The sequence below is a fragment of the Pogoniulus pusillus genome, chromosome 8 (genome assembly GCF_015220805.1).
Source record: "Pogoniulus pusillus isolate bPogPus1 chromosome 8, bPogPus1.pri, whole genome shotgun sequence".
Lineage (NCBI taxonomy): Eukaryota > Metazoa > Chordata > Aves > Piciformes > Lybiidae > Pogoniulus > Pogoniulus pusillus.
The window spans coordinates 36,348,680-36,375,837 of NC_087271.1; the positions used below are offsets into that span (position 1 = coordinate 36,348,680).

Consider the following 27,158-nt stretch of genomic DNA (forward strand, 5'->3'; position numbering starts at 1 on the left):
TTGGAACTAATGACCTTTCAGGTCCCTTCCAACACAAACCATTCTATGATAATGTTCTCCTGAGATCTACAGTATATATTAGCACAGGCTAAACTGAATAATGGAAAGGAGGGTAGGGTACAAAATAAACCTAAGTCTGCTACTTAAAGTACACATGACAAATGCAGAGTGCTATCTGAACTACTTTTATAGCTTCAGTTTAGTGCTGGAAGAGAGCTATGTCTAGAGACTGAAACTCCCAGCTCTATTAGCATAGAATGCTTTGGGTTGGAGAGGACCTTGACCAGAAGCAAGATGCTTCATCCCTCACCTCCTGGCATGAACTCCTGGTGTCACAAAAGTGAATTCACAGGTTACCAGCTGAGTACCTATCTCTGTCACACTGCTCTTCTACTGTGTTGGTTTCTGGGGGCTATTGGCAGCAGTGGCTGCTTTGCATGGTTTCTTTTGCTTCAGCAGTCCATTTGAAAGACAATCTTTCCATGGAATCATGGAACTGTTTTGGTTGGAAAAGACCTCTGAGATCACTGTGTCCAACCATCAACCTAAGACCACCATGGGTATTAAACTGTGTCCCAGAGTGCCATGTCCACTCGTTACTTGAACACCTCCAGGGATGGTGGCTCCACCACCTCCATGGGCAGCCTGCTCCCAATGCCTGACCACTCTTGCATTAAGAAGAAGTGTTTCTAGCTAGGTCTTGTACTATAATCAAGGTAACATTCCCTGGCAGCCCTTGGTAAGACATTATTACCCACCGTATTCTTTCTTCTTCCACTAATATTTCTTCCTTCTAAACTTACAATGGAGAAAGGGTGTGAGGAATGGCATGGCAGAAGGAAAACAGATAAGCAGAACTTCATGTGTAGACTACTGATGGACTACAGCTAAGGGAAACAACTCATAAGTGAATTTTTTTCCCCTTCATTAATAAATAAATGTCAACTGTGGGAAAATTATCAGTTCCACTACTAATGGAACTTAACTTGTTCAGTTGGAAAGCATTTGGTTCCTGAGGATGGGTAGAGGATGGGAAGTAAAAACTTCTTTCTGTATGAAGCATCTCAACTTCTCTCTGTATAAAGCATCTCAACTTCTCTCTGTATAAAGCATCTCAACTTCTTTCTGTATGAAGCATCTCAACTTCTTTCTGTATGAAGCATCTCAACTTCTCTCTGTATAAAGAATCTCAACGTCTCTCTGTATGAAGCATCTCAACTTCTCTCTGTATAAAGCATCTCAACTTCTCTCTGCATAAAGCATCTCAACTTCTCTCTGTATGAAGCATCTCAACTTCTCTCTGTATAAAGCATCTCAACTTCTCTCTGTATAAAGCATCTCAACTTCTCTCTCCATAAAGCATCTCAACTTCTTTCTGTATGAAGCATCTCAACTTCTCTCTGTATAAAGCATCTCAACGTCTTTCTGTATGAAGCATCTCAACTTCTCTCTGTATAAAGCATCTCAACGTCTTTCTGTATGAAGCATCTCAACTTCTTTCTGTATAAAGCATCTCAATGTCTCTCTGTATAAAGCATCTCAACTTCTTTCTGTATGAAGCATCTCAACTTCTTTCTGTATGAAGCATCTCAACTTCTCTCTGTATAAAGCATCTCAACGTCTTTCTGTATGAAGCATCTCAACTTCTTTCTGTATAAAGCATCTCAACTTCTCTCTGTATAAAGCATCTCAACTTCTCTCTGTATAAAGCATCTCAACTTCTCTCTGTATAAAGCATCTCAACTTCTCTCTGTATAAAGCATCTCAACTTCTCTCTCCATAAAGCATCTCAACGTCTTTATGAAGCATCTCAACTTCTTTCTGTATAAAGCATCTCAACTTCTTTCTGTATGAAGCATCTCAACTTGTTTCTGTATAAAGCATCTCAACCTCTCTCTGTATGAAGCATCTCAACCAGCTTGATGCTTTAATAGGACACCACATGGAATTCTGAGTGAAATAGATGCATTTGATACAAAACTGTGGTGATCAGTAACCCCTTTTGTTTGGGGTTTGTCTTTCTCCAAGGTGTAAATTCCTTTCTAAACGCTACTAGAGTAGGAGGATGCATCATATACCCAAAGGAAACATAGAGTGGAGGCTTTTCTCAGCTACCTTTCCTGGGAAGCCATTCAGGAGTATACCGAAGGCTTCCAGCATTGTTCAGAGGATCCAGGAGGAGCAAGGGATCCCCCTAAAGGAAAAAAGAACAAGTAACAGCGGGATGGCCACTTCACATGCTTGCTGGCTTCAGGTACTCAGTTAGGACTAACTGCATTTGTAGTGGGGCTACTCAGCTGCTCTTGAATTCAAGACTTGGACTGCACTCAGGGGGCAAGTGAGCAGAGTAAGAAACCTGCGTGTAAAAAACAAAGGGAGCAAAAGAGTAGTGGAAGTAACATAACCTCTGTACCTCTAGAACTTCTCCATTTTTAAGCCAAGAGATTGTTGGAGGTGGCACAGCATCTGACTTGCATTCCAGTGTAATCTGCCTGTTCTGGAGCACGGTGAGGTCCTGTGGACCGCTGGTACCAGCAATGTTAGGAGGAACTGTTGCAAAAAGAGACATGAAAACTCATCAACACCACATCTCTGAGCTAGCATTACTGTTAGTCACTGAACATTTCCCTCTGTGTTTCTTCAGGTTCAGACCAATGCAAAGCCACAGTTATCAGTCAAAAGTTCTACTTTGCAATCCCTCTGTTAAAGACAGCGTGCCTCTTTGCCTGCTGAACCTACTCCCTAAGTCACACACAGTCACAGAACATCACACATTGGAAGAGACCTTCAAGCTCATTGAGTCCAATCATTAGTTTCACACTGACAAGTCCTTGGTTAACCCAAATCCCTCAACACAACATCTCATCACTATCAATCACTATGGCTGGAAAGGACCACCAGGATCAGCCAGTCCAACCTTCATCCCAGCATCCTTCATCACCAGACCATAGCCTCAATCATAGAATCAACCAGGTTGGAAGAGACCTCCAAGATCAGCCAGCCCAACCTAGCACCCAGCCCTGGCCAATCAACCAGACCATGGCACTAAGTGCCTCAGCCAGGCTTTGCTTCAACACCTCCAGGGATGGTGACTCCACCACCTCTCTGGGCAGCCCATTCCAATGCCAATCACTCTCTCTGCCAACAACTTCCTCCTAACATCCAGCCTAGACCTCCCCTGGCACAACTTGAGACCATGTCCCCTTCTTCTGGTGCTGCTTGCCTGGCAGAAGAGACCAACCCCACCTGGCTACAGCCTCCCTTCAGGCAGTTGTAGACAGCAATGAGCTCTGCCCTGAGCCTCCTCTTCTCCAGGCTAAACACCCCCAGCTCCCTCAGCCTCTCCTCACAGGGCTGTGCTCCAGGCCCCTCATCAGCTTCCTTGCCCTTCTCTGGACATGTTCCAGTATCTCAACATCTCTCTTGAATTGAGGAGCCCAGAACTGGACACAGCACTCAAGGTGTGGCCTGAGCAGTGCTGAGCACAGGGGCAAAAGAACCTCCCTTGTCCTGCTGGCCACACTGCTCCTGAGCCAGGCCAGGATGCCATTGGCTCTGCTGCCCACCTGGGCACTGCTGCCTCATCTTCAGCTCCTCTCTCCCAGCACCCCCAGCTCCCTCTCTGCCTGGCTGCTCTCAGCCACTCTGCCCCCAGCCTGTAGTGCTGCTTGGGGTTGTTGTGGCCAAAGTGCAGAACCCTGCCCTTGGCCTTGTTAAATCCCATCCCATTGGCCTCTGCCCACCCATCCAGCCTTTATGCATGTAACTTTTCAAGGCAGATACTGATATGCCCCTTAGTAGTTTATGCTTTCAAAGAATCATTTTTTGCCCTCAACTCAACTTACCATGTACTCTTACTAAATATTCCTTATCATCATCTCCTGCTGGGCTAGAGGCCAAACACGTGTATCTTCCTGTGTCTTCTACCTACAAACACACAAAGAACTTCAGCTGAAACCTCAGAATATGGAAACAACTCAGAAAAATTATTGTGAAATGCAAACATGGACAACAACATACAACAGTCAGCACCTGAACATCAACACAACAGATAGGATATGGTTAGGAATCAAGGAAGTTCTTGAAAGCTTCTTTATTTTACCATGGTGGGATTGTACAGAGATGGCTAGGAAGCTGCAGGAGCCCAGAAAATCTCTCTGGATACCAGGTCTTCAGCAAGAAATCTTCTCTTTGTGATGCTTTCAGCAACAGGTAATCAATAAAGCTGAAACTGGCTATAGGTATCCAGCTAAGCTAGGGTTAGGTCACATAGTCATTAGTAGCTTTTTGCTTTCTCTTTCCATTCAACTCTACACTGCAAAGTGTTTGCTTTACAGACAAAATGAGCAGGAATCAGTCCTAAGCCCTGTCCCAGTGCTGTTTGGTGAAGGCCTGTCCTGCTGTCCAGACCTGAATACAGACTTAGTTTATTGATACAGGTTTGGAAAGGTTATTTTCCTGGGCTCAGGAAATATTTAATATTAACTTAGAATCATAGAATCAGGCAGGGTTGGAAGGGACCACAAGGAGCAGCCAGTTCCAACCCCCCTGCCATGCCCAGGGACACCCTACCCTACATCAGCCTGGCCACAGCCTCATCCAGCCTGGCCTTAAACACCTCCAGCCATGGGGCCTCAACCACCTCCCTGGGCAACCCATTCCAGCCTCTCACCACTCTCATGCTCAACAACTTCCTCCTCACAGCCAGCCTGACTCTCCCCACCTCCAGCTTTGCTCCAGTCCCCTCAGTCCTGGCACTCCCTGACAGCCTAAAAAGTCCCTCCCCAGCTTTTTTGTAGGCCCCTTCAGATGCTGGAAGGCCACAAGAAGGTCACCTGGGAGCCTCCTCTTCTCCAGACTGCACAGCCCCAACTCTTTCAGTCTGTGCTCACAGCAGAGCTGCTGCAGCCTCTGAGCATCCCAGTGGTCCTGCTCTGGACACACTCCAGCATCTCCACAGCCCTCTTGGAATGGGGGCTCCAGAACTGGATGCAGTACTCCAGATGGGGTCTCAGCAGAGCACAGCAGAGGGGGAGAATCACCTCCCTGGCCCTGCTGGCCACACTTCTGCTGATGCAGTCCAGGCTCTAGTTGGCCTTCTGGGCTGCAAGTGCACACAGATGACTGCAAATGCAGCTTTTCTCTCTAATCTATGGTTTATACATGTCAGAAGCAAAAGGATGTTAGGAAAACAAGAGAAGGAATTAGGCAAATTAGATTAGGTGAGAGAAGAAAGGCTAAGGAGGAACAATAAAACATAAAGATGTAGTATCATAGAAGTGTTGAGTTTGGAAGAGACCTTTGAGAGATCATCAGGTCCAACTGCTCACCTAGAGCCCACAGTCCAACCACACCACTATTCCTAAGCCACTAATACTAAACTGTGTTCCTCAACACCAAGGATGGAGACTCCACCACCTCCCTGGGCAGCCTGTTCTAATGCCTGAGAACCCTTTCTGTGAAGAAATAAAAGAAGCATGAAGAAGAATGAAAGAAGTAAAGCAAGAGATAGTACCAAGAGTTAAAGAAGTAGGAAATTAACAAGAACAGACTACAGACACAGCCTAATGACCCCAGAAAACGACAAGTCCCTTGCATCATTTGTTCTGATTTGCAACATAAAGCACCAAGATATATGTAACATGAAACTCCAGTACCTAAAGGGCATCTACAAGAAAGCTGGGAAGGGACTTTTTACAAAGGCTTTTAAGGATAGGATGGGAGGAGATGGATTGAAGCTCAACGAGGGGAGGTTGAGAGAGGATAGTAGGAAGAAACTCTTTACAGTGAGGGGGATGAGACACTGGAACCAGATGCCCAAGCAGGTGGTGGATGCCCCCTCCCTGGAGCAGTCTGGTTTAGTGGAACACATGAGTTGGTCCCTGCCAACACAAACCATATTATGAATCTATGAACTCTGAAATGAGCACAAAGTAACCATGCTCAGAAGAGCCAGAAGTGCTTGGGCACTCTCAACCCATAATACTGCTGCTTGTTTTGCATGGGAAACTAAAGCAAAGGTGGAAATCTCTATTCCCTAACTGCCAAAGCAGGTAGATGATTTTACAGATGCTTCTTAGAACATCTCTCAGGCTGGTCCTGATCAGCAGGCACTCCTCTGGCTTGGAAACAGATTCCCTACCTGAGCACTGCTTATCCAAAGGCCTTCTCTCAGGACATGAACATTGTCATGTGGCACAAGTGGGCGCCCATCCTTCATCCAGGAGATTTTGGGGACTGGAATGCCAGAAGAGATGCAGAGAAGTTCCAGAGGGCTGTGAACGATGACAGAGAGCTCTTGTGGTTCATCTGGACCACTGATGTGAGGAGGCTCTGTGGAAGGGAAAACATTTGAGTTCTTCCAAAAGCCTGTGAGATTTGATGCAGTTTGTGGTTGGAGTCTGGAGAATTAGTCTTGGTTTGTGTTAGCTCTGCCTGTGCCATGACATCACCAAGCACCTCATGCAATTTCTCTCTGACTCCACCTATTCATTTGCATATTTTGTGAGTCTGAGTTATTAGGAAACTTCTTCATACTCCCAGGCAAAATAAGATATCTAATCATAGAGTCATAGAATCAACCAGGTTGGAAGAGACCTCCAAGCTCAGCCAGGCCAACCTAGCACCCAGCCCTGGCCAGTCAACCAGACCATGGCACTCAGTGCCTCAGCCAGGCTTTGCTTCAACACCTCCAGGGACAGTGACTTCACCACCTCCCTGGGCAGCCCATTCCAATGCCAATCACTCTCTGACAACAACTTCCTCCTAACATCCAGCCTAGACCTCCCCCGGCACAACTTGAGACTCTGTCCCCTTCTTCTGTTGCTGGTTGCCTGGCAGCAGAGCCCAACCCCACCTGGCTACAGCCTCCCTTCAGGTAGCCGTAGACAGCAATGAGCTCTGCCCTGAGCCTCCTCTTCTCCAGCCTAAACACCCCCAGCTCCCTCACCCTCTCTTCACAGGGCTGTGCTCCAGGCCCCTCACCAGCTTCCTTGCCCTTCTCTGGACACCTTCCAATATCTCAACATCTCTCCTGAATTGATGAGCCCAGAACTGGACACAGCACTCAAGGTGTGACCTGACCAATGTTGAATACGCATGAAGAAGAACCTCCCTTGTCCTGCTGGCCACACTGTTCCTGAGCCAGCCCAGAATGCCATTGGCTCTCTGGGCACTGCTGCCTCATCTTCAGCTACTCTCTACCATTACCCGCAGGTCCCTCTCTGCCTGGCTGCTCTCAGCCACTCTCTCCCCAGCCTGTAGTGCTGCTTGGGGTTGTTGTGGCCAAAGTGTAGAAGCCTGCACTTGGTCTTGTTCAGTCTCATCCCATTGGCCTCTGCCCACCCATCCAGCCTGGCCAGGTCCCTCTGCAGGGCTCTCTTACCCTCCAACAGATCCACACCTGCTCCTAGCTTGGTGTCATCTGCAAACCTACTGATGGAGGACTCGGTCCCTTGGTCCAGATCATCAATAAAGATATTGCAGAGGACTGGGCCCAGCACTGATCCTTGGAGCACACCACTAGTATCACAGTATCACAGTAATTACCAAGGTTGGAAGAGACCTCACAGATCATCAAATCCAACCTGTCACCACAGAGCTCAAGGCTAGACCATGGCACCAAGTGCCACGTCCAATCCCGCCTTGAACAGCTCCAGTGCCAGCTGCCAACTGGGTGTCAGTGGATTTACTTGTGTAGCTCTTTAACTGTTGTACCTTCAGCTATGCCTTCAGTTGTGCTATCACCCTGTCAAGCTGAGCATCTACCAACCTAAGTTATTCATTTAAAGCAAATTATTTTGTAAACTACTATTAACTGTAGCACATTCCAGTACTTGGAAAGCACTGGGGAAATCATGGACTATGTCACACTTCCACATGGCTTTAGGTATCTTATGGTTCCTTATTTCTCTTATCTATCACAGTAACTGCTTCCTGAAAGTACTCTTTGTCCCTAGATGTTAAGTGTTGTCCTGAGCAGCTACTCATGTGCAGCTCACATTTTGCTCCCCTGAAAGGTTTCCACTTACCCAGCACTTTCAGGGCAAAGTGTTTGCTGACCTCTCCAGCTTCATTGGATGCCACACAGGAATATTTGCCTGTGTCATCGATCTCTGCTGTTACAAAATGAAGGATCATTCCCTGGCTACTCGATGTCAGGTGAGTTCCAAGGCTTAGAGGATGTCCCTCTTTAAACCAAGAGACGGTGGGCACAGGGGTGCCATCAGAGAGACACTTCATGGAAGCTGAACTGCCTTTTACCACAGTCACCTCCTCGGTTCCCCCGGCGTTATCCAGGCTCGGTGGTGCTGCCGGGAACAGGAGACCTGAGTCAGCCTTTTGCACCATTTGGCAGGTGTTAAAGGCCACTCAGACATCACACAATCATACAATCAAACAGGTTGGAAGAGACCTCCAAGATCAGCCAGTCCAACCTATCCATCCAGTCAAACCTATACAACCAAGATCATCCAGTCCAGCCCTGGCCAGTCAACCAGACCATGGCACTAAGTGCCTCAGCCAGGCTTTTCTTCCACACCTCCAAGGACAGCGACTCCACCACCTCCCTGGGCAGCCCATTCCAATGCCTCCTACCCTCCAACAGATCCACAGCTGCTCCTAGCTTGGTGCCATCTGCAAACTTACTGATGGAGGACTCAGTCCCTTGGTCCAGATCATCAATAAAGATACTGAACAGGGCTGGGCCCAGCACTGATCCCCAGGGCACACCACTAGTGACAGCTGCCAACTGGATGTGGCACCATTCACCACCATTCTCTGGGCCTAGCCCTCCAGTCAGTTCTTGACCTGTGTTAGAGTGAGTCCATAAGCTGCCAACTTTGCCAGGAGCTTGTTGTGGCAGATGGTGTCAAAGGCTTTGCTGAATTCCAGGCAGACTACACCCACAGCCTGTCCCACATTCACCAGGCAGGTAAGTTGATCATAAAAGGAGATCAGGTTGGTTAGGCGGGACCTGCCCTTCCTAAACCCATGCTGGCTGGGCCTGACCCCTTGGCCATCCTGTAGATGCCTTGTGATGGCACTCAAGATGACCTGTTCCATGACCTGGCTTGGCACCAAGGCAAATCATCCACTGCTGTTCTGTCTAAAAGCCCTGTGGCACATTATTGGTGTGAGTCCAATCAAGACTCTTCTAGGCTTCAAACACTCCCCAGTAATAAAACACATTGAAAAATTAATGTTTCCCTAATGATTGCCTATATATGATATAGAATCATAGAATCAACCAGGCTGCAAGAGACCTCCAAGCTCAGCCAGTCCAAACTAGCATCCAGCCCTAGGCAATCAACCAGACCATGGCACTAAGTGCCTCAGCCAGGCTTTGCTTCAACACCTCCAGGCACAGCAACTCCACCACCTCCCTGGGCAGCCCATTCCAATGCCAATCACTCTCTCTGCCAACAACTTCCTCCTAACATCCAGCTTAGACCTCCCCTGCCACAACTTGAGACTGTGTCCCCTTGTTCTATTGCTGATTGCCTGGCAGAAGAGGCCACTCCCCACCTGGCTACAGCCTCCCTTCAGGTAGTTGTAGACAGCAATTAGGTCAGCCCTGAGCCTCCTCTGCTGCAGGCTGCACACCCCCAGCTCCCTCAGCCTCTCCTCACAGGGTTTGTGTTCCAGGCCCCTCACCAGCTTCATTGCCCTTCTCTGGACACCTTCCAGCACCTCAACATCTCTCTTGAATTGAGGAGCCCAGAACTGGACACAGTACTCAAGGTGTGGCCTGGCCACTGTTGAGTACAGGGAGTATGTGGAATAAGGAATGAAGAAATAACACCTCTTAAATGAAGCCTTTCAAAGACACTCACCAAAAACTCGAAGGCTGTAATGTTTGTTGTCCACTCCAGCCCTGTTAGATGCTACACAGGTGTACACACCAGCATCAGATACCTGCACTCGGGCAAGTCTGGAGAGAAAATCATTTAAAGCAAGTTATAAGTGGGATATATTTATTATGACATAGCTTGGATAAGTTTTTCTTCTTGCTTCTGAAAACACTAGCAGAATTACACTGATAGAGCAAAAGAGAAGAGAAAACTCAGCTAGGTAAAAAAAAGATGAAAACCAACCTGAGAACTTTCCCAGCTGACAGCAACCTGATTTGGGAGGAGACAGACAGAGGAAGACCATTCTTTAGCCAGTTTATCTGTGGTGGTGGGGTTCCAGTAGCAGTACATTCAATATTTAGGGAGGTGTCCAAAAGGGCAGTGAGGTCTTCTGGTTCATCTTTATTATTGGCTATTGTTGGAGGAACTACATTATGTAAATGTTGAAAAGGAAGAGATTAAAACTGGCTCTTAAAACCATTCCATGTGTGTTACCTTGCAAGAAAGCCTGCACCTAATGCCCCACAGGCAATTCAGTGGGAAGATCCCCATGTTTTTAGAGTCAACCCTCTAACAATACTACTGAGCACTAATAAATCATCTATTTACATATTTAAAGGACTATTACATATTAAAGTATTACATACATTAAAGAAATGGTGGCAGAATGACCTCTTTGATTTGTCAGGCTGTGGCAAATGAGGAGTTGCTCAGAGCCTGTATCTCAATGGGAGAGAATGAAAGTGCAGGAAGGAGCAAGTGATTAAGCATTAAAGGGGACAGGCTGAACTGCTGAAGGTGGGACTTGGCAGTTTGCTGCACTCAAATTTACCTCCTTAAACACATCTTAACCTAAAGTGAGCAATAGAATCATGCAGGAGCCCTACGAGGAGAGGCTGAGGGAGCTGGGATTGGTTAGCCTGGAGAAGAGGAGGCTCAGGGGAGACCTTATTGCTGTCTACAACTACCTGAGGGGAGGTTGTGGCCAGGAGGAGGTTGCTCTCTTCTCTCAGGTGGCCAGCACCAGAACGAGAGGACACAGCCTCAAGCTGTGCCAGGGGAGATTTAGGCTGGAGGTGAGGAGAAAGTTCTTCACTGAGAGAGTCATTGGACACTGGAATGGGCTGCCCGGGGAGGTGGTGGAGTCGCCATCCCTGGAGCTGCTCAAGGCAGGACTGGACGTGGCACTTGGTGCCATGGTCTGGCCTTGAGCTCTGTGGTAAAGGGTTGGACTTGATGATCTGTGAGGTCTCTTCCAATCCTAATAATACTGTGGTACTGTGAATTACCTTCTAAATGTATATGCTGACTGCACTTTTAAATAGAGACAATTTCAAGTTGCCTGCTCTGGCTCATTATTCTAACAGAACTGCTTTGAAAGGGGTTTGGTTTCATAGGTTAGTTTGAAAGCCTTGGTTTAGAGAGCAAGAGGGGACTTGCTCTACAAAGAATTCCCAGTCACATGCAGCTCCAAGCTCTGGCAGACTCAGGGTTCCATCATAGAATCAGTCAGAGTTGGAAGGGACCACAAGGATCATCTAGTTCCAACCCCCCTGCCACGGGCAGGGACACCCTAGCCTAGAGCAGGCTGGCCATGAGAGTTGCATCAATAAAGACACTTAAGCTGTTTATTTTTTGAACCACAGCCAATACAAACTGACCTAAACCAAAGTCTCTACTGTCTCATTTTGTCCCCAAAAGATGATGTGGTCATGCAGCATCGTTTTCTATGATATCAAAAGTCATCTCTTGCTACTCTAATTGATTCTGAGCCTCTGTACAACTGGGACAGACATAGGAGTAGGAAGCACTGCCTTGTGCAGCACACTTCACTATTTCACACTAGGCACTGTACTTCAGGAACAGAGTTATCACAATTCTGTGATGTAACATAACTGTGGGAACTGTGTCTCCTCTCTACAGTGCAGAAGAAGAGTGATGCTGACCATCTTCTGCATGTCAAACTGTGCATAAGAATTTGATCCAAAACTTTATCTTTGTTAACCTCTAAACAAACTTCTGCTCAGGGAAGAGAGGACTTTTAACTATTAGCTCCCTACTGTGGTTTCAGCTTAGAATCATAGAATCAACCAGGTTGGAAGAGACCTCCAAGATCATCCAGGCCAACCTAGCACCCAGCCCTGGCCAATCAACCAGACCATGGCACTAAGTGCCTCAGCCAGGCTTTGCTTCAACACCTCCAGCCACAGAGACTCCACCACCTCCCTGGGCAGCCCTTTCCAATGCCAATCACTCTCTCTGCCAACAACTTCCTCCTGACATCCAGCCTAGACCTCCCCTGCCACAACTTGAGACTGTGTCCCCTTCTTCTGGTGCTGCTTGCCTGGCAGAAGAGACCAACCCCACCTGGCTATAGCCTCTCTTCAGGTAGTTGTAGACATCAATGAGCTCTGCCCTGAGCCTCCTCTTCTCCAGCCTAAACACTCCCAGCTCCCTCAGCCTCTCCTCACAGGGCTGTGCTCCAGGCCCCTCACCAGCTTTGTTGCCCTTCTCTGGACACCTTCCAGCACCTCAACATCCCTCTTGAATTGAGGACCCCAGAACTGGACACAGCACTCAAGCTTTGATTTGAATTAGTGAAGATAAACTATTACAGTATCATAATAAACCAGCCCCAAATGCATCTCCCTCCACAAGAAAAAAACCCAACCACTGCAAGCAGAATCCCTCTGTTATGAAAGACACCAAAGGAATTCATTGCTGTTTACCCCCAAAGACAATTAGCAGTGATTTCCATCTTGCTGCCATTGACAGAACATCCTGTGTAGCAGACTGATATATGCACAACATGAAATAGGAAACACATGAGTGCAGCACTACACCAAAGACAGGCATTTCTTTTCTGGCTCTCTCTTGGGGTGATGCTTACAAAGACAGGATTACAGAGAGGATTTCAGCTGCACATCTGTGAAAACTCACCATATACATTCAGGTTGAAGATTTGGTCTTCCTCTCCTGCAGGATTAGTAGCCACACAAGTGTATTTGCCTGTGTCAGAGCCCAGAGCTCTGAAAACGTTTAATGTGCTGCCATCTGGAGTTACTCTGCAGGGAAGGTCATAAAACACAGTGGGTTTGTTTATCTAGTCCTATGACCTGGCAAATAAACAGTCAGTTTTGTTCACTTTGCTCAACTACCTCTACCCCTTGGGAATGTGGTGAGAGAATCATTGGTTTTCTTTTGGCAAAACACTGCTATTAGACACAGGTTAGGATTTTTTCCTAGAGATGTCCTGCTTAATTCTTGGGTTAGGATTCATTTCCAGACAGGCTTTGGAAGAAAAAGCATCAAGAGCAAAATGTTTCCGTGTCTCAGAGCTTTCCCTTCCAAAGGAATTTAATGGAACTTACTGACCTTAAAAACCTTAATGAACCTGATGAAATTCATTAACTGATATGGAAATGTGCTAATTTGAGCCTAGCTGGAATATTCTGGTGAGAAGAATTAGATGCTAGGCTGTGCAAAGGAAACAGTGGTGATAGCTACCTCACTGAGATGGATAAGAACATAAACAGATAACAGAGTTGCTCTCTGGGCTCTGAGGGTGCATGAACTTCTCTCTCTAACCTAACTTGCTGCCTGACTAATCCAACTGCTTCTAACCCCCCTGGCTGATCCTCCAAACTCACCTTGAGTGTAAGGCAAAGTCTAGGGTAGGGTAGAGGGGTGGGAGAAGGTGGAAGGGTGGTTGGGAGCCCCTCCTGGGAACTCAGGTTTCTGGGAGGGCTGTTGTGTTTCTGTATTACTTTTTAACTTGTCTATTTCTGTCTCTAGCTGTAGGTAGTGTTAATATCTGCTTGTATCTTGTGCTAAGCTGTAAATAGAAAGCTTCATTCTAATTTCCAGCTCAGCTGAGTCTAGTCTGGGTGATTTCACAAGTGTGTGGAGGGCAGGGAGCACCCAAACTGTCACAGCTGTGTTTAAGCTTCTGACAATGCCGTGTGAGCACAGGACTCTCCATTCAGCAGCAGCACCCAAACCACCACAGGGAAATAGATAATATGCACTTATCTCTGTACCAAAAAACCCCAAACCAACCAAAAGCTACAACAAAAATCACAGTACTAACAAAACATACAGGATTTACAGACACTAAAGAGGGAACTGATGGTCTTAACCTGTGCAAGTTAAGACTCAGGCTCTCTTTATACTCCCTCCTTGGATCCCTCTTTCATGCTTCCCTCTTTAAGGCACTCAGGTTCCCAAAAGAAGAGAAAGCAGAGTCTGCTTGGGTTTGCTTGCCTTATTCTTTCTAAATCATCCCTGGCAATTGGTTTTCCATCTTTCAGCCACTGCAGAACAGGTGTGGGCACTCCGTGGGCATTGCAGATGAGCTGGAGGCTTTCTCCCAGGAGGACGCTGACCTCGTTAGGCATTTCAGAGCCCACAATGCTAGGAGGAACTGGAAAGGTGTGATGGAGGGGAGAGAGGATTCATCAGCAAGAAGCACAGTCTGAATGACAGAGAGTGACACTGCAAGAGCACTAGCATTTATTGCAGTGCTCCAGCCAAATCTAGAATGTGTATGACTGGATTGTTTCAAAGGAGGTTCTGCAAAGATAAATTCACTTCATTCGTGCCTTAAAACAGGTCATTTACAGAACCCTAACCCCTGTGTGTCTTTGCCATTACATTTCATAGCTGCAGTTACCTGCTCAGTGCTGACACATGAGAGTGTTTCTTCATCATCACAATGCACTGAGGCAATTAAATGCCAGTTTAACTCTTGAGAAAGGAACCATAGAATCAGTCAGGGTTGGAAGGGACCACAAGGAGCAGCCAGTTCCAACTCCCTTGGCATGCCCAGGGACACTCTACCCTACATCAGCCTGGCCACAGCCTCAGCCAGCCTGGCCTCAAACACCTCTCTGGGCAACCCATTCCAGCCTCTCACCACTCTCATGCTCAACAACTTCCTCCTCACAGCCACTCTGACTCTCCTCACCTCCAGCTTTGCTCCATTCCCCCCAGTCCTGTCACTCCCTAATGACCTAAAAAGTCCCTGCCCAGCATTTTTTTGTAGGTCCCCTTCAGATCCTGGAAGGCCACAAGAAGGTCACCTGGGAGCCTCCTCTTCTGCAGACTGAACTCTTTCAGTCTGTCCTCATAGCACAGCTGCTCCAGCCCTCTGAGCATCCCAGTGGCCCTCTGATGATGGAAGCAGGCCAGAGATGATACACAACAGGCATCTTACTGGACATGGGAGGAACTAGTAGAGTTAATGGGGGTGAGTTACTAGGAAAAGAGGAAAACAAAGATATCTGCAGTGTAAATGCAGCTGCAGCATAATGAAGGCAGTTGCAGGCTGCCCTGAGAGGTTGTGGAGTCCTCTCTGCAGAGATTCCAAACTTGCTTGGACACTGTGATCCTGGGTAACTTGCTGTGGGTGACCATACTTTGAACAGAGGGGTTGGACTAGATGATGCCTAGAGATCTCCTTCCAACTCCCACCATGCTGGGATTCTGGGATTATGTGACATGCAGTGAGACAGGAGATATTTCCATAAGAAAAGCCTGGATGAGGCACTTAGTGCCATGGTCTGGTTGATAGGACAGGGCTGGGTGCTAGGTTGGACTGGATGAGCTTGGAGGTCTCTTCCAACCTGGTTGATTCTATGACAACAAATGAAGGGCTTCTCATCTGTGCAGGGGGAAGGATAAAAATATCATAAAGAAATGGTGACAGTATTTGTAATCTGTTATGGCAGAAAAGGCACCAGGAATCACTGCTCCTGAAAGCACCTGTGTGGTGTTCCACACTCATCAACTAATGTAGTGATCATCAGAAGGAAAAAATGTGACCAGCAGCACACACACACAGAGCCTTCCTGATGACTTTCAGGTTCATAGAATCATAGAATCAACCAGGTTGGAAGAGACCTCCAAGATCATCCAGGCCAACCTACCACCCAGCCCCATCCAGTCATCTAGACCATGGCACTAAGTGCCTCAGCCAGGCTTTTCCTGAACATCTCCAGGGACAGAGACTCCACCACCTCCCTGGGCAGCCCATTCCAATGCCAATCACTCTCTCTGCCAACAACTTCCTCCTAACATCCAGCCTAGAGCTCCCCTGGCACAACTTGAGACTGTGTCCCCTTCTTCTGTTGCTGCTTTCCTGGCAGAAGAGACCAACCCCCACCTGGCTACAGCCTCCCTTCAGGTAGTTCTCCTACACTCAGAGGTTAGAAACTCTGTTCTCAAGTGAATGTTTGACTAAGAGTGTGTCCCAGAGTTTAGGGCCATGAGCTACACAGGACTGGAGGACAAAAATGACACTTACTCCATTTAAAGAGTAATCCTCTTATCATTTCCCTCAACACCACTGTTGCAACTGATAGAAACAATTGTCCAAATTATCCACTTTTGGAATCATAGAATTGTTTTGAGTGGAAGAGAGCTTTAAGAGTGAGTCCAACTGTTAATCATTTTGTACATGCTTCAGTCACCTCAGTGTCTCTAGTACAAACAGTGTTTTACTCAACCAGTTACTAACCAGCTCTGCTCACTGCACTCTCATGCCTTACCTTGGATAGAAAGCACATAGCTTTTCTGAGCTTCTCCCTCTGTATTTGAAGCAATGCATGTGTAGGTCCCACTGTCTAGGAGCTGAGAGTGAGCAATCTGCAGCTTGCTTCCACCAGATGCAATATGGACTTCAAGAGAATCAGGGCTCTCTGAAAATAGAATCATGGAATGCACTGGCTTGGAAGGGACCTCCAAAAAGTCATAGAATCAGCCAGCTTGGAAGACACCTCCAAGCTCAGCCAGTCCAAACTAGCACCCAGCCCTGGCCAATCAACCAGACCATGGTACTAAGTGCCTCAGCCAGGCTTTGCTTCAACACCTCCAGGCACAGAGACTCCACCACCTCCCTGGGCAGCCCATTCCAATGCCAATCACTCTCTCTGCCAACAGCTTCCTCCTAACATCCAGCCTGGACCTGCCCTGCCACAACTTGAGACTGTGTCCACTCCTTCTGCTGCTGGCTGCCTGGCAGAAGAGACCAACCCCACCTGGCTACAGCCTCCCTTCAGGGAGTTGTAGACAGCAATGAGCTCTGCCCTGAGCCTCCTCTTCTGCAGGCTGCACACCCCCAGCTCCCTCAGCCTCTCCTCACAGGGCTGTGCTCCAGGCCCCTCACCAGCTTCATTGTCCTTCTCCGGACACCTTCTAGCACCTCCTCTAGTCCAAGCCCCCACAATAAAGCAGAGATATTTCAAACTAGATCAGGTTGCTCAGAATCCCATCAAGTCTGACCTTTGACATGTCAAGGGATGGGGCTTTAACCACCTCCCTAAGCAACCTGTTCCAGTGTTCCCCTCTCACAGTAAAGAGCTTCAATCTAAATCTACCCTGCAATAGTTTAAAACTGTTTCCCCTCATCCAATTGCTGTCTGCCCTTGGAAACAGCTCCTCCCCAGCTCTCTTGTAGGTCCCCCTCACATACTGGAAGGCTGCTAGGTCACCTCCCTAGAGCCTTCTCTTCTCTGGGCTTAACCACCCAGCTCTCTTGTAGGTCCCCTTCACACTCTGGCAGGCTGCTAAGTGACCTCTCTAGAGCCTTCTCTTCTCTGAGATTAACCACCCAGCTCTCTTGTAGGTCCCCTTCACACTCTGGCAGGCTGCTAGGTCACCTCTCTAGAGCCTTCTCTTCTCTGAGATTAACCACCCAGGTCTCTTGTAGGTCCCCTTCACACTCTGGCAGGCTGCTAGGTCACCTCTCTAGAGCCTTCTCTTCTCTGGGCTTAACCACCCAGCTCTCTTGTAGGTCCCCTTCACTCTGGAAGGCTGCTAGGTCACCTCCCTAGAGCCTTCTCTTCTCTGAGATTAACAACCCAGCTCTCTTGTAGGTCCCCTTCACACACTGGAAGGCTGCTAGGTCACCTCCCTAGAGCCTTCTCTTCCCTGGGCTTAACCCCCCAGCTCTCTCAGCACGTTTTCTTAGGAGAGGTGCCCCAGCCCTTATGCATATGCAAACAGGTTTCAAAACAAACCCAACATCCCAATCAATTAACACAAGAGTCTGGCTAGAGGCAGATGGAGAAGACAGTACATGGACAGAAAATAGCAGAGTGGTGCCCCAAAGGAGGAAAAAGAACTGAAAGAAGCAGGAGAGAAGGGTACCTATTGGTTCCCCATTCTTCAGCCACACTAATGTTGGTGGTGGAATTCCAGTGGCATCACACAGAAAGGTGACAGGGTTAGTGACTGTTTCATTGACCAGCTCTACTTCAGGGCCTTCTATACTTGGTGGCACTACAGATTGAAGGAAAACAATAAGAGCAGTTTGGTTACCAGTAATTCTTGTCAGCAGATTTTGAGCTGTCTGTGGTGGTGTAACAACTGCTGCAGGTGATGCAGGCAGTGCTTACCGTGAACGTTCAGATGGAAATGTTTATCGTCTCGCCCCGCAACATTGATGGCTTTGCACACGTACTGGCCTGTGTCAGACACCTGAAGTGAAAACAACAGCTCTTAACCTACCCTTCAGTCAGGGTTGGAAGGGACCACAAGGATCAGCTAGTTCCAACCCCCCTGCCATGCCCAGGGACACCCTACCCTAGAGCAGGCTGCACACAGCCTCAGCCAGCCTGGCCTTAAACACCTCCAGCCATGGGGCCTCAACCACCTCCCTGGGCAACCCATTCCAGCCTCTCACCACTCTCATGCTCAACAACTTCCTCCTCACAGCCAGCCTGAATCTCCCCATCTCCAGCTTTGCTCTTGTCACTCCCTAATAGCCTAAAAAGTCCCTGCCCAGCATTTTTGTGGCCCCCATTCAGATCCTGGAAGGCCACAAGAAGGTCACCTGGGAGCCTCCTCTGCTCCAGACTGCACAGCCTCAACTCTTTCAGTCTGTGCTCACAGCAGAGCTGCTGCAGCCTCTGAGCATCCTCCTGGCCCTTCTCTGGACACACTCCAGACTCTCCACATCCCTGCTGGAACAGGGGCTCCAGAACTGGATGCAGTACTGCAGGTGGGGTCTCAGCAGAGCAAAGTAGAGGGGGAGAATCACCTCCCTGGCCCTGCTGGCCACACTTCTGCTGCAGCCCAGGCTCTGCTTGGCTTTCTGGGCTGCAAGTGCACACTGCTGGCTCCTGGTGAGCTTCTCATCCACCAGCACCCCCAAGTCCCTCTCCTCAGGGCTGCTCTCCAGCCACTCACTGCCCAGCCTGGATTTGTGCTTGGCATTGCCTTGACCCAGCTGCAGGACCTTGCACTTGTTCTTGCTGAACCCCATGAGGTTGGCTTGTGCCCACCTCTGCAGCCTGTCCAGGTGCCTCTGGATGGATCCCTTCCCTCCAGCCTGGCTGCTGCACCACACAGCTTGGTGTGGTCAGCAAACTTGCTGAGGCTGCACTCAATGCCTCTGTCCATGGCACCCAGAACGATGTTGAACAAGACTGGTGCCAGGACTGATCCCTGAGGGACTCCAGTGCTACTGTTCAGAGATTAACAGCCTTTACCAGCTCAAGGTCCTTTTCACAGGATGAAAAACCTCCAACAAACACATCTGTGTCCAGCTACTAAGATAACACCACGAAAGAGCAAAATAATTCATAGATTCCTAGAATGGTGTGGGTTAGAAGGGACTTCTGAAGATCTAGTTCCAACCTCTGTAGTTCCAATCTTCCACTAGACCAAGTTGCTCAAGCCTTCATACAACCTGCCCTTGAACACCTCCAGAGAAGGTGTTGAGCCAGCAGTGTGCCCAGGTGGCCAAGAGAGCCAGTGGCATCCTGGCCTGCATCAGGAATGGTGTGGCCAGTAGGAGCAGGGAGGTCATTCTGCCCCTGTACTCTGCACTGGTTAGACCACACCTTGAGTGCTGTGTTCAGTTCTGGGCCCCCCAGTTTAGGAGGGACATTGAGATGCTTGAGTGTGTCCAGAGAAGGGCAACGAGGCTGGTGAGAGGCCTTGAGCACAGCCCTACGAGGAGAGGCTGAGGGAGCTGGGATTGGTTAGCCTGGAGAAGAGGAGGCTCAGGGGTGACCTTATTGCTGTCTACAACTACCTGAGGGGTGGTTGTGGCCAGGAGGAGGTTGCTCTCTTCTCTCAGGTGGCCAGCACCAGAACGAGAGGACACAGCCTCAGGCTGTGCCAGGGGAGATTTAGGCTGGAGGTGAGGAGAAAGTTCTTCACTGAGAGAGTCATTGGACACTGGAATGGGCTGCCCGGGGAGGTGGTGGAGTCGCCGTCCCTGGAGCTGTTCAAGGCAGGATTGGACGTGGCACTTGGTGCCATGGTCTAGCCTTGAGCTCTGTGGTAAAGGGTTGGACTTGATGATCTGTGAGGTCTCTTCCAACCTTGGTGATACTGTGTGATACTGTGAAGGGGAATCCCTGACCTTCCTGGACAGCCTGTTCCAGTATCTGACCATCCTCACTGGAAAGAATTTCTTCCTAATATCCTTCTCCAAGCTTCAATCTATTCCCCCTTGTCCCATCAGCACAAGCCCTTGCAAAAAGTCCTTTCCCAGCTTTCTTGTAGGTACTTGAAGGCTGGTACCTGAAGGCACTGGCTGCAGAGCAGCAGGTTAATGGCAGAAGCCCCATCCCAGCAGCCTGGCTTACCTCTGCTCCCTTGATTCGTAACGTTTGCCTGCCTGCCAAGATCTCCAGGTTGGCAGACTCTGCAATGAGGTGCCTGTTCTTGTACCAGGTGATGACAGGTGGAGGAATAGCATTAGATTCACACTCTAGCACCACTGGGGTGCCCACTCTCACATTCAGCACCGTCACTGAGCTCCCACCCTGGTCTTTGATGCTTGGAGGCACTGCAAGAGAAGCTCAGAGTTATTTCTGCCTTCTCTTTTGCAGAGGGCAGGAAGCAACCTGTTAAAAAATCACTATGAAAGGCTGCATGTTTAAAGCAATAGATGTAATTTCAGGCAAGAGCACAAAACAAACCCAGGACAGTCAGGAAAGTCTTCTTCTGGCTTTCCCCAGCTTGGTTTCTGGCCACACAAATATATTCACCATCATCTGGCAGTTTGGCTCGGGGAATCTGCAGGGTCCGAGCACCTGAAGCAAAGAGAGAAGGTTTGAGATTTATTCTGGGGTTATTGTGCCAACCTCAAATGCTGCTTTAAATTGGCAGACTAAATTAACCCCAGACTCAAAAATCATGGCATTAACATTGAAAAAAAACAAACCCAGGCAGGAGAATTCAGATTTTAGAGGGAGGTGTCATTAATGGTGTGGTAGGTCTGAGAGGCCCAAAATAGGCTGGTACATGTCCTGCCTTGCCTAGGTGTGTTTTTCTGCTCCACCAGAGAGGCAGGTGCAGGAAATGGACACAAAAGGACCTGGAGCCACAGAGTCTGGTCCTGTGGTGTAAGGGACACACACTCAGCTTGTGCCTGCCTAGTGCAAGGCCTGTGCTGTTCCCAAATTAGGGAAAAGTGAGCCTGTGGCTTAGTCTAATATGGTAAGGTTTGGCTAATGCCATCCTGATTGGCTGTTCTTGTGTCCAAAGGGCAATTAATTTCAGGTCACATTGATAAAAGGAGATAGGCAGCTGAACAACTTCTGCTTTGCTTCCCTGCTCTTTGCCTGCTCTCTCTGCTGTGCCCAGATGTGATGGTTTGGGTGTTCCCCATCCCCCACACACTTTAGAAATCACCCAGGCTAGACTCAGCTGGCTCTGGAAATTGAATGAAGCTTATATTTACAGCTAAGCACAAGATGCAAGCAGATATTTACAGTATATACAGCTGGAGACAGAAATAGACAAGTTAAAGGCAATACAGAAACACAACAGCCCTCCCAGAAACCTGAGTCCCCAAGAGGGGCTCCCAACCACTCCTGAACCTTCCCCCTGCCCCACTCAACCTGGGCAAACTGCTGTGAGTGGCCCTGTTGAGCAGGGCAGTTGGACTAGGTCTCCAGGATGCATTCCTGTGTGACCTGTTCTAGGTGATCTTGCTCAGGCAGGAGGGTTGGACTATGTCTCTTCCAAACCCCACTGTGCTGGGACTCTGTTAAGAGGACCTCAGAACAGAAGGATTTGCTCCTGGGACCACATCAGGGTTAATCCAGGTTGCCAGTAAAGACAATAGGAGGATAATCTAAGCCAGCAGAATTTATCTTAACCTTGTCACAAATTCTGCTCATTTTTTTGAGCTGTGAGTCAAAGTGACCCACCTCTAGTGAACACCTGTCTTTTGTTTGCTGATGACACCAAGCTGTATGGTGCAGCAGACACAATGGAGAGCAGGGATCCATCCAGAGGGACCTGGACAGGCTGCAGAGGTGGGCACAAGCCAAATTCAGGAGGTTCAACAAGACTAAGTGCAAGGTCCTGCAGCTGGGTTGAGGCAATGCCAAGCACAAATCCAGGCTGGGCAGTGAGTGGCTGGAGAGCAGCCCTGAGGAGAGGGACTTGGGGTGCTGGTGGATGAGAAGCTCAACATGAGCCAGCAGTGTGCACTTGCAGCCCAGAAAGCCAAGCAGAGCCTGGGTTGCAGCAGGAGAAGTGTGGCTGGCAGGGCAAGGGAGGTGATTCTCACCCTCTACTCTGCTCTGCTGAGACCCCACCTGGAGTTCTGCATCCAGTTCTGGAGTCCCTGTTCCAAGAGGGATGTGGAGAGTCTGGAGTGTGTCCAGAGAAGGGCCAGGAGGATGCTCAGAGGGCTACAGCAGCTCTGCTGTGAGCACAGACTGAAAGAGTTGGGGCTGTGCAGGCTGCAGAAGAGGAGGCTCCCAGGTGACCTTCTTGTGGCCTTCCAGGATCTGAAGGGGGCTACAAAAAGCTGGGCAGGGACTATTTAGGCTATTAGGGAGTGCCAGGAGTGGGAGGAATGGAGCAAAGCTGGAGGTGAGGAGATTCAGACTGGCTGTGAGGAGGAAGTTGTTGAGCATGAGAGTGGTGAGAGGCTGGAATGGGTTGCCCAGGGAGGTGGTTGAGGCCCCATGGCTGGAGGTGTTTAAGGCCAGGCTGGATGATGCTGTGGCCAGGCTGATGTAGGGTAGGGTGTCCCTGGGCATGTCAAGGGGATTGCAACTAGATGATCCTTGTGGTCCCTTCCAACCCTGACTGATTCTATTACTCTATGAATAAAGCACTCTTGTATTTTTTCCATACAATTTGTTTCAGTGCTTTCAGTCTGAGCAAGTGAACCCTTCCAAAAGCTAAGGCTATTAAATATAGTAAGCAAAGTGTTGCCCACTCACTGGAGCAACGTGAAGTACATACTGGGGCCATGAACAGTGGCCATTGTCATTGTGCTAGTTAGAAGCAAGCTGGAATGTTTTGGTAGAAGAACTTGATAACAGGCAGTGAAATGAAAACAATTGATGTCAACTTCTCTCACAGTCTTGCTGAGAGCTCTGGGAAGAAGAAGTAAACATTCTCCATTTTGTCTTTCTTCTTCTGCCTTTGCCTTCAGACCTGGTCACATCTCATTAACCTTGCTCCTACTAACCTTGCTCCCTAACCTCTTGGCTGCACCTCTTTTCTTCCTGAGAACTGGGGTAAGGTTGAGAGGGGCCGGGGGAGGTGTTGGGGTGGTTTGAGAGCCCCTCCTGGGGACTTAGGTTTCTGGGAGGGGAGTTGTGCTTTTGTATTGTTTATCCTTTGTATATTTCTGTATATAATTGTATATAACTGTATATATTGTAAATAGCTGCTTGTAAATTCTGCTAGCTGTAAATAAATTGCTTCATCTATATTCCCAGGGGCCGTCTGAGTTAGCTGGGGCAAATACAAAGCGTGGGGGGCAGGTAAGAGCACAAACCATCACAGTCATAATCAAGACAAACAAGCCAGAAGCTGAGTCCAAAGGCTGTAGAAATAGCTGAGGTTGCTCACCAGGAACAATGAAAGTGTTGGTATTTGAGCTGATGGGTTTGCCATTCTTGAGCCAGCTGAGATCAGGAGGTGGGAAGCCAGAGACCTCACAAGTCAGAGAGATGAAATTATTCACCACCACGGTCAGATTCTCGGGATTGGCACCGACGACGCTTGGAGGAACTATGGAGAGAAATGCAGCAGTGACTGACACAGCATCAGCCAACAACAGTCCATGGGATCCTGACTGACTGAAACACAGCTGAACTGCTGAGTTCATAGGATCACAGGATAGTAGGGGTTGGAAGAGACCCAAGGAGATCATCGAATCCAACCCCACTGCCAGAGCAGGACCACACAATCTAACACAGATCACAGAGGAACACATCCAGACAGGCCTTGGAAGGCTCCAGGGAAGGAGACTCCACAACCTCTGTGGGGAGCCTGTGCCAGTGCTCCATGACCCTTACAGGAAAGAAGTTCCCCCTTGTGTTGAGCTGGAACCTCCTGTGCTGCAGCTTACACCCATTGCTCCTTGTCCTATCCCAGGCAGCAGTGAGCAGAGTCTGTCCCCCTCTCCTGACCAGCCCTCAGATGTTTATAAACATTGATTAAATCCCCTCTCAGTCTTCTCTTCTCCAGACTAAACAGCCCCAGCTCCCTCAGCCTCTCCTCATCAGCCATGCCCTCCAGTCCCCTCATCATTCTCATAGCCCTGCGCTGGACCCTCTCCAGCAGATCCCTGTCCCTCTTCAACTGGGGAGCACAAATCTGAACACAGTATTCAAGATAAGGTCTCACCAGGACATAGTAGAGGGGAAGGAGAACCTCCCTTGATCTGCTGGACACACTTCTTAATACACCCCAGGATCCCATTGGCCTTCTTGGCCACAAGGGCACATTGCTGTGCCATGGTTAACTTCTTAGCCACCAGGACCCCCAGGTCCCTCTCCACAGGGCTGCTCTCCAGTAGATCACCACTCAGCCTCTACTGGTGCAGTTTATTATTCCTCTGCACTTGTCCTTGTTGAACTTCACCTGGTTCCTCTGAGCCCAGCTCTCAGTCTGTCCAGGTCTCTCTGGATGGAGTTGTGCCAAAGTGCCAAGTGGCAAAACTCATTCACGTCCTACGATCAGCTGGTTTTTGGCTTTCTGGAAGTCTGGCTGAAGGCAATCTAATGGGCATTCCTGTTCCCATAATTCACAAAAACTTCAGTGATTGCATTTGCAATCCTCCAGGGCTTTCAATTTGAGGGGGCTAATGAATCTAGAAGGGACCCTACAGCTCCTGAGCTGTGCACTATCACTTTTCAGTCGCTGCACTCATGCGATGTAAGGCAGGACAGATGACAATCACCTTGTCACTGCTCAGGCCACAGCTTGAGTGCTGTGTCCAGTTCTGGGCCCCTCAATTCAAGAGAGATGTTGAGGTGCTGGAAGGTGTCCAGACAAAGCTGGTGAGGGGCCTGGAACACAAACCCTATGAGGAGAGGCTGAGGGAGCTGGGGGTGTGCAGCCTGCAGAAGAGGAGGCTCAGGGCAGAGCTCATTGCTGTCTGCAACTCCCTGAAGGGAGGCTGTAGCCAGGTGGGGTTGGTGTCTTCTGCCAGGCAACCAGCAACAGAAGAAGGGGACACAGTCTCAAGCTGTGCCAGGGGAGGTCTAGGCTGGATGTTAGGAGGAAGTTGTTGGCAGAGAGAGTGATTGGCATTGGAATGGGCTGCCCAGGGAGGTGGTGGAGTCACTGTCCCTGGAGGTGTTGAAGCAAAGCCTGGCTGAGGCACTTAGTGCCATGGTCTGGTTGACTGGGTAGGGCTGGGTGCTAGGTTGGCTAATCTTGAAGGTCTCCTCCAACCTGGTTGATTCTATAAGCTGTCATTTAATAGTGAGCTAAGCAGTTTACAACTCTGGTGTACAAGCACTGCTCTGAGGGGTAAGTTTTGAAGCTTCTAAGTGCCAATGTTTTTAAACACAGGAGGTTTTTTGACATCTGACCCTTCCACAAGCACTGCTGGAAACAGTAAACCCATTCTAGTGGAGGTGTCCCTGCCTATGGCAGGAGGTTGGAACTCCATGATCCTTGAGGTCCCTTCCAACCTAAACCATTCTGATTCTAAGCTACAACTTGACAGACTTAGCAACAACAACAGCCTACTTCTATTAATTTTCACCAAGTACTAGACTACTCTTGGGTTTATTTTGATTTCTATGATTCTATAAACCTCTTCCATTTAATAACCCCCCAAATTTTAGTTTCCATGGTTTTTGCAGTGTAGATAAATAAAACACTTAAGAGGAAAGCAAAAGTATGTTCTTGGCTCTATAGGGTGGAAAAATCCTTCCAAAAGAATCCTCAGCTTCAAAGACAGGAAAGTATCTTGGACTGTATCCACCAGAAACACCCCAGCTGCTTTCTGTCACTTGAGTGACACCAAACACTCATTAAAGTGAGTTTATTGCTCCTCTGTGGCACTACAGAAGCAAAGAGGACTCAACCTAAATGGGTGAATTCAGTCCATCTTTTCCAACTTGGAACAACCAACCATTATTTCCCTGATAATGAGCATGAAATGAGAAGAAGTGGAAGATTCTGAGCTGATGACACCTTATAGTTATCTATATTGATTTACTTTTACAGCTGCTTTCCCACTGGTGGCACCAGTGGCAGTGCAAGTCAGTGGGCAGCTTGTAACACACAGGATCAAGCCTGAACTGAGCTTATAATGAATTTTTCTTGACCCATTGTAAGAGTTTAAAGTCTCTCTCCTTTGGTCATCAACAAAGATAAAGCTTGCCATAGTCCCTCCCTACCCAACAAAGATAAAGATTGCCTCTGTTAACCTCCTGAGGTGCTTGGCTGAAAGCTCAGGGATGCAAACCAACAGACAGTGCCTTTAAGGAAATTCCTGGACCTCAGCCTGGCTTGAATGCCCATGAAGTGTACATCTTAGGCCAGCTACCTCGAAGAGAAAAGGCTTCTGTGTATTTGGGGCAGGGACAGGTTAAGCAGTGCAGGGAGGCAGCAGAGGTCCTCACCGGTGCTGCCGGACCCCTGTGAATGCATGAATGCACAGGAAGGTTTCCTGGGGACCTGCATCTGGACACCCATCTTAAAAACTGTATAGAAAGACATGAGCAATGTCTGTGTGGACCTCCAGGTGTGCATCTCCACCAGAGCTGCACATTCACTAGAAGAACTCTGCAGAAGAGCATCCCTGGGCCATGCACATCTCTCTCTCTCTCCACCCACCTGCAGCTGATGGCAATATAATCCCTGCTCTTTACCTTCCCTGCTTCTTTTCCATTGTTCTCTCTCTTTCCTTCTCTCTCTCCCTCTGTTTTGCTCAGCTTTATCCTTTAATAAATAGTTTTGTGGTGCTCTCTGGTCTTGCTTGCACCTACATTTCACAACATGGAAATCTATAAGAACAGATCTCGTTCCCCTGGACAGAGATATTCTTAATCTCTGTTCTATAGACCTTGACACCCATCA

At 48.5% G+C, this 27,158-nt stretch overlaps 1 protein-coding gene across 1 annotated transcript in view; it reads right to left on the bottom strand.

The window, feature by feature from the left end:
• The window catches only part of HMCN1 (hemicentin 1), a 279,812-nt gene that overhangs the window by 60,225 nt on the left and 192,429 nt on the right, over positions 1 to 27,158 (bottom strand). The window contains exons 58-71 of the mRNA XM_064148057.1: positions 23,688 to 23,849; positions 20,786 to 20,899; positions 20,450 to 20,652; positions 18,248 to 18,329; positions 18,000 to 18,131; positions 16,400 to 16,549; positions 14,115 to 14,274; positions 12,792 to 12,916; positions 10,095 to 10,278; positions 9,834 to 9,931; positions 8,031 to 8,309; positions 6,143 to 6,333; positions 3,846 to 3,927; positions 2,414 to 2,550 (exon numbers count right to left, since the gene is read on the bottom strand). Of these exons, the coding sequence (XP_064004127.1) occupies positions 2,414 to 2,550; positions 3,846 to 3,927; positions 6,143 to 6,333; positions 8,031 to 8,309; positions 9,834 to 9,931; positions 10,095 to 10,278; positions 12,792 to 12,916; positions 14,115 to 14,274; positions 16,400 to 16,549; positions 18,000 to 18,131; positions 18,248 to 18,329; positions 20,450 to 20,652; positions 20,786 to 20,899; positions 23,688 to 23,849 (2,099 nt within the window). The remainder of the gene's footprint in view (positions 1 to 2,413; positions 2,551 to 3,845; positions 3,928 to 6,142; positions 6,334 to 8,030; positions 8,310 to 9,833; positions 9,932 to 10,094; positions 10,279 to 12,791; positions 12,917 to 14,114; positions 14,275 to 16,399; positions 16,550 to 17,999; positions 18,132 to 18,247; positions 18,330 to 20,449; positions 20,653 to 20,785; positions 20,900 to 23,687; positions 23,850 to 27,158) is intronic.